General features: G+C 36.9%; 1 protein-coding gene across 1 annotated transcript in view; it reads left to right on the top strand.

Moving 5' to 3' along the window:
• Nucleotides 1–6,833, top strand: part of LOC106873988 (signal transducer and activator of transcription 5B) — a 10,725-nt gene that overhangs the window by 1,270 nt on the left and 2,622 nt on the right. The window contains exons 2-8 of the mRNA XM_014921538.1: nucleotides 59–100; nucleotides 612–692; nucleotides 1,390–1,482; nucleotides 3,151–3,286; nucleotides 3,995–4,053; nucleotides 4,883–4,977; nucleotides 6,084–6,220. Coding sequence (XP_014777024.1) covers nucleotides 59–100; nucleotides 612–692; nucleotides 1,390–1,482; nucleotides 3,151–3,286; nucleotides 3,995–4,053; nucleotides 4,883–4,977; nucleotides 6,084–6,220 — 643 coding nt within the window. The remainder of the gene's footprint in view (nucleotides 1–58; nucleotides 101–611; nucleotides 693–1,389; nucleotides 1,483–3,150; nucleotides 3,287–3,994; nucleotides 4,054–4,882; nucleotides 4,978–6,083; nucleotides 6,221–6,833) is intronic.

Raw genomic sequence — 6,833 nt, 5'->3', positions numbered from 1 at the left:
TATTCTTTTTATATTCAATTTTTACTAATTCGTATGAAATAATTTTTATCTAATTCAGCAACTGAAGAAAATCAAAAGGACTGAACGAAGATCTACAGAGGTACGTGGTGGACTTATCCTATTAGGATGTTTGTTAGGGGTTAAGTAACAGAGTCCTTGTTAAAGGTTTTCTTTAGTTTATCTAACTTGATAAATGTCCTGACCTCAGGACATTGCTTCAAGGTATAAAAACAAAATATAAGGCTTAATAATGGCAAAACTATTTTATTACATTCTTCATTAATTTTTAAACCATTTGAAACCAAGACAGTATATTTCAACAGAAATCTGATAAAAAAAAAAAAGAGTTAACAAAGGTAAAAATATTTTACTAAATCCTTTATTAATTTTAAAATAAATTGAAACAATGGCAATACATTTCAACTGAAATATGGTAACAGGATGGTTTCAAGAAACGGAAGCAAGAAAATGATAAATTGATAAGAAAGGATTAGATTTTGATTGTGGTGGAATGGTTTTAGTTAGTTTAGAAAAAGGCTTCGTTGTAATATTGCTGCCTATGTCTCAATCTTCATCTTTCTCCTTTTCTCTTTTTCTCTTTTTTTAATTAGGCTGTGACTGAAGAGAAATTTGCCATTCTGTTTAAAACAGAATTTAAAGTTGGTGGTGAAGATCTAAAATTCTCTGTATGGGTACATATGTTTTTGATTTTATTCATATCCTATTAACCCTTTAATGTACAGATTTTGTCAAATCTAATGCTTATCTGTTCAAATTGTGTTAACTAACATGTGTAACAACAATCTATCTGAATGCAAGGATGCAGAAATTTTCTTGGTCGGCTTCAGGGTATGCAGTAAAACTGTCAGGAGCGAGGGGCTTCTAACTGTTTTCACAGCATCCTTCCAGGACAGTGGTTCCCAAACTTTTTCAGTCTGCCACCCGCTTAACACCCAGGCCACATTCCTAGTGCCCCCACCCCAAACTATGACCTCTTTCATAGACCTCTTTCTGAAGCAGATTCAAAGCAACTTTATTTAACAAATAAAACTTAACCAACCTAATGAACCCATTATTTTGTTGTTTTTACATGAATATCTACCCCATTAAAGTCCTACTTTTTACATGAATCGCCACCCCATTATCGCCCCACTTTTCTTCAACACCCCCTTGGAACTTTCTGCCACTCCCAGCGGGGGTGCAATACCATCCACTTTGGGAACCACTGTTCCAGGAGATAAACACTGATGCAAAACCTGAAGTCATGTGATTACCGGTCAGCTCACTTCAGCCTGTCTCTGAGTACTAATCATAGATAGATAGATAGATAGATATAAACAAACTGACAAAAGCATGGCTAATATGTAACATGAACCTTCTCTTCTACAGACCCTGTCTAATCCAGTTGTGGTTACTGTTCATGGAAATCAAGAATGTAAAGCAATGGCAACAATTTTGTGGGACAACCATTTTGCAGAACCTGTAAGTTAATCTTCCATATTGTTGTTCTTATTTCTAGGGGTAGTTGTATGAGTTATTTGACACCCTGTGTGTTGACATATGAGATTTCAGGTTGTTGTTGAGGAAGGTAGTTTGTTTTTTGTAGGCACTCCGTCGCTTACGACGTCGAGGGTTCCAGTTGATCCGATCAACGGAACAGCCTGCTCGTGAAATTAATGTGCAAGTGGCTGAGCACTCCACAGACACGTGTACGCTTAACATAGTTCTCGGGGATATTCAGCATGACACAGAGTGTGATAAGGCTGACCCCTTTGAATTACAGGCACAACAGAAACAGGGAGTAAGAGTGAGAGAAAGTTGTGGTGAAAGAGTACAGCAGGGGTCACCACCATTCCCTGCCGGAGCCTCGTGGAACTTTAGGTATTTTCGCTCAATAAACACTCACAACGCCCGGTCTGGGAATCAAAACCGCGATCCTATGACCATGAGTCCACTGCCCTAACCACTGGGCCATTGTGCCTCCACCGAGGAAGGTAGTGGGCACCTGTTAATTGACAAGGTACCCTGTCAGTCTACCTCTCAACTATCAAATGTTTTTTGAGCCTCTACTTGTTGATGTATAATGCTAGATGTCTGGGTATTATTGGGGCATTTGTTGGGTGATTAGCTCGTGGTTAGTGTTGGTATATCTCTAAGGTTGGAAATTGTTGTTAGGGGAAAGGGTAATGATTAGTGGGTGTATTTTTTAGAAGGGAGAACATTGTTGGGGTACCCTGCTGGGTATCCTTTTGAGGTACCTTGTTGGCATACCTTATAGGATTGTTCACTAGTGATTAGCACTAGTGTGTCTCTAAAGTGGGGAAACTGTTGTTAGGAGATAGGCTAATGATCAGTGGGTTTATTTTTTGGAGGGTGAGCATTGTTTGGGGTACCCTACTGGGTAACCTTTTAGAGTACCTTGTAGGCAGACTTTACTGGTTTGTATGGTATTGGTTAGTGCTGCTGTATCTCTTATGTAGGAGTGTGTTGTTTATATTGCCCTTGGTGTAATTGTTCAAATCTGTTGTTGTATAGTCTCAAATCTGCCCTGATTGAATAAACCTCTGATCTTCCCAAGACATGCTGTGACCATTTCGTCTCCTGGTACATCATAGTCTGCATTGTCCAATTATCCTATTTTACTTGCTACTTTTATACTTGTTTCAGGCTTTAGACTGCGGCCATGCTGGGGCGTCTCCTTGAAGAAATTTTAGTTGAATGAATTGACCCCACTCCTTTCTGTTTTTTTAAGACTGGTACTTATTTTATCTTGCTCTTTTTGCTGAACCGTTAAGTTACACGGATGTAAACACTCTAATATCAGTTTGTTTTGAGATGAACTACCTTTTTTTTTAATTTTGGAAATAAAGAAAAATTGAGTAAAATAATTTACTCATTTTTAAGCTGAACATAAATTGACATGTCTGAACATAAATTAACATGGAAACTTGATGGAAGATTTTAATTCAAATCATTTCACATTTCAAAACATGATGTTTGTGTCAAACAACAAGGAGCAATCTCAGGCAAGTTGATACCAAAAAGGCTCAGAAACACTGATTTATTGAACGGGGACGTTGTATGGATCCATTGTCTGTTATGGAATGGTAAGGCTGTATTGGTTCCTTATCAGTCCTCTGTATTTTCCAGAATCGTATGCTATTCCAAGTTCCTGATCAAGTTCATTGGTCTGAGTGTGCTAAAATGCTGAGTGAAAAATTTAAAACCGACGTAGGCATTCCCTTAAAACCAGAAGACACAAACTATTTGGCAACCAAATTATTCAGTACGTATGTTTAAACCTATTTGATTTGCTTCCTTATTTATTATCCTTCCTACCTTCCTTCCACTTATCCTTTATTTCTTCCTTCCTATGGTTTAACCTCTTAGCATTCAGATTACTCTGTCAGATTTAATGCTCATCATCATCATCATTGTCGTTGTTGTTTAACATCCGCCTTCCATGCTGGCATGGGTTAGATGGTTTGACAGGAGCTGGCCAGGCAGAAGACTGCACCAGACTTCTGTGTCTGTTTTGGCATGGTTTCTATGGCTGGATGCTCTTCCTAATACCAACCACCTTGTCAATTTTATCATGTCCTTATTGTCAATTTTGTCTCTTGACTGTCAATTCTATATTGTCAATTGCAGCATTTCATTACTGTTGATTCTTTCTTCATCAGTCATGTCCTTATTCTCACTTCTGTCGTCATCTTGCCCTTGCTGTCAATAATGTCCTTACAGTCAGTTCTGTGTCGTCAATTGTGTTTCTCTGCTGTCAATTTTGTTACCACCACTTATGTCATTACTGTCAATTCTGTCATCACCAATTATGTCCTTACTGTCAATTGTATATTGTCAACTTTCTCATTACTGTCATTTCTGTAATCTGATTTCTGCCCATAATGTTAATTCTATCACCACCAGTTTGAAGGGCATGCAGTCAGCTATATATATTTATATTTATATATATATATATTTTTTTTTTTCAAAGATAGCAATCCCGATGAAGATTTTTCCAGACATGTTCTCACTTGGAGTCAGTTCTGTAAGGTATGTATTATATAGTATTCTATATTAATAACTATCAGTATATATATATATTCCTTTTGTACTGCACACATTCTACACAAAACACTTTCAATACAGTAACCATAAGAGCATCACAGCAAACCACAGCACATACCCAAGGCACACAGAGCTGCGCTCAGTAGTGAAGTGAAAGCACGTTATAAAAATAAAACTACTGAACAACAACAATAATAGTAATAATAATAACATTGGAGAATCCAGGTTCAAAATTTTCACCAAGACACCTGATGAAGGCAGGCGGGTATATCAGCTGAAATGTTGTGTTAACAACAAACAAGATGAGGACCAATATCTGTCAATTGTAAATAATGTACATAATTCCTCATCTCTGAAATGTAGAACTGTAAATATTACCTTTCTGGGAAATGTATGAGAGTTTGGCATCAGGAAGGGTGTTTAGCTGTAGAAAATCTGCCTGAATAAATCCTGTCCAATTCCTGCAAGCATGGGGAAATTGGATATCGAAACAATGATGAGGGTGACGTTTGTTGTACAGGTGGTACGTAATTAGTGTTGTATCCCATACACTACCTACACTTCACTCACCTGTCTGTTTGGTATCAAAGCGCGCGTGCGCGCACACACACACACACACACACACACACACACACAAACATACACAGATACACACACACAAATACACACACACAAGCACACAACACACAAACACACAACCCCCCCACAAACACAAATACACACACACACACACACACATCACACATGTATATGTATGTGTAAAGGAATGCTCATCTTTTATACTGTTTTATTATTTTTTTTTGTCTTTTTGTAGGAAAATATGAGAGAGAAGAATTTCACATTCTGGGAATGGTTTTATGCTATTGTAAAACTGACAAAAGATCATTTACACAGGTTCTACAAAGAAAAGTAAGTATTGCTGGCTACCTTAACGCTACAGTTAGTTGTTTAGAGCAGGGGTTTTCAAACTTTTTGACTTGCGGACCCCTTTATATTTCAGGCTTTACCTTAGGGACCCCCTTATAAACGCTTATGAAATTTATGCATAAATATTTGCTTAAAATAACATATATTTTTACATTTATTTATTTAACAGTATTTAACAAATAGGTTTATTGTCAATTAAAAGATTTCGATTAAAAAACATATATAAAATCAATTTGCCCATAAAAAGTATTTGCTGTCCACGGACCCTCTGTCTTGTCCTTGCGGATCCCCTGTGGTCCGCGGACCACAGTTTGAAAACCCCTGGTTTAGAGTATCTTTGCTTGCTTGTGGTACCATTTGAGGTGGTTTACAATAGCCACTGGTTGTCCGTTGTGCTATTATTGGTGGTATGCAATACCACTGGTTGTCTGTGGTACCGTTGGTTGCATGTGATGCCTTTGATGGTGGTTTACAATACCATCGATTTTCTATTAGAGTACTACTTCTTCATAATGTAGCTTCATTTCTTTTTTCATTTGCTGACTCTGGAGCGGAATCTAGATCAGAGTGGTCAGTATTGACCTCCCCCCCCCCGGTGGGGGTGGGCTGTGAGTGGATATCCAAGGGGTTGATAAGCATAAAAATATTCCAATTGTATCAATATAATATGGCTGATTTAAAAAATTTTTTTATTGTTCTTTATCAATTAGGTTAAGGATTTTCATTAAATTTTTAGAAATATTTTTCATTAAAAAGCAGTAATGACACAAAAGAACAATGGAATTATTAGTTTTAAATCGAAGATTATTTTTATCAGTTATACTTTTTAATATCATTTTAGAAATATGGCAGTGAGCTGGTAGAAATGCTTAGTGGTATTTTGTCCGTCGCTACGTTCTGAGTTCAAATTCTGCTCAGGTCGACTTTGCCTTTCATCCTTTCAGGGTCGATAAATTAAGTACCAGTGAAACACTGGGGGCAATGTAATCTACTAGTCCTCCTGCAAAAAAAAAAAAAAAAATTGCAGGCCTTGTGCCTTTAATAGAAAGGATTATTATTTATTTATTTATTTATGCTTTCTTTTGTAGTTTAATTGCTGGTTTCATTGCAAAGGATCAAGCTCAACAAATGTTATCACCAAAGCGAGGTGGTACATTCCTATTACGTTTCAGTGACAATTTACTAGGGGGTATCACCATTGCTTGGATCAGCCAGGATGAATCTGGTAAATAGCTTATTTTTTATTTTGTTCGTCTATTTTAGGATAATGTTTCTAAGTCTTTTTTTAAAAATTTTTTTATCATATTTGTTTATATTAATTTTTCTTGTTCCAGAAAGTAACTGACTCTCAAACTACAATATTTAAAAAATGCCTCCCTTAAAATACAGTATTTTTTAACATAATCATGTTTACCTTCCATGCTTTTCAAGGTCGATAAAAAATGAGTACCACTTGACGACTGAAGTTGATGTAACCAACTAATTCTCTCCCCTTTGTGCCAAAGCTTGAAGTAATCATTATTATTATTATTATTATTATTATTATTGCCTTTGCACAGCTTCTAATGCTGGAGATGTACTGTGGTGTCAGTTGTTCACTACCAGTGAACTAAGGTAACACCTCTTATTTTTCAAGCACCTTCCGGAGTATTCAAGCGGCTCCAAGCAGTGCTGTTTTCTGCAAGTGCTCCACCCTTATTGCAGCCCCCTATTTGTTCCACGTACTTCTTGAGATTTTTACTCACTGTTCCCAGGGCTCCAATAATTATTGGTACTACTACCACCTTTTCCATCGACCACAACTGCTTAACCTCCCAAGCTAACCTGTCATATCTATC

This window comes from Octopus bimaculoides, chromosome 17 (genome assembly GCF_001194135.2).
Source record: "Octopus bimaculoides isolate UCB-OBI-ISO-001 chromosome 17, ASM119413v2, whole genome shotgun sequence".
Lineage (NCBI taxonomy): Eukaryota > Metazoa > Mollusca > Cephalopoda > Octopoda > Octopodidae > Octopus > Octopus bimaculoides.
Note: the sequence above shows the minus strand (reverse complement) of the source record. Positions and strands in the feature narration are given on the sequence as shown.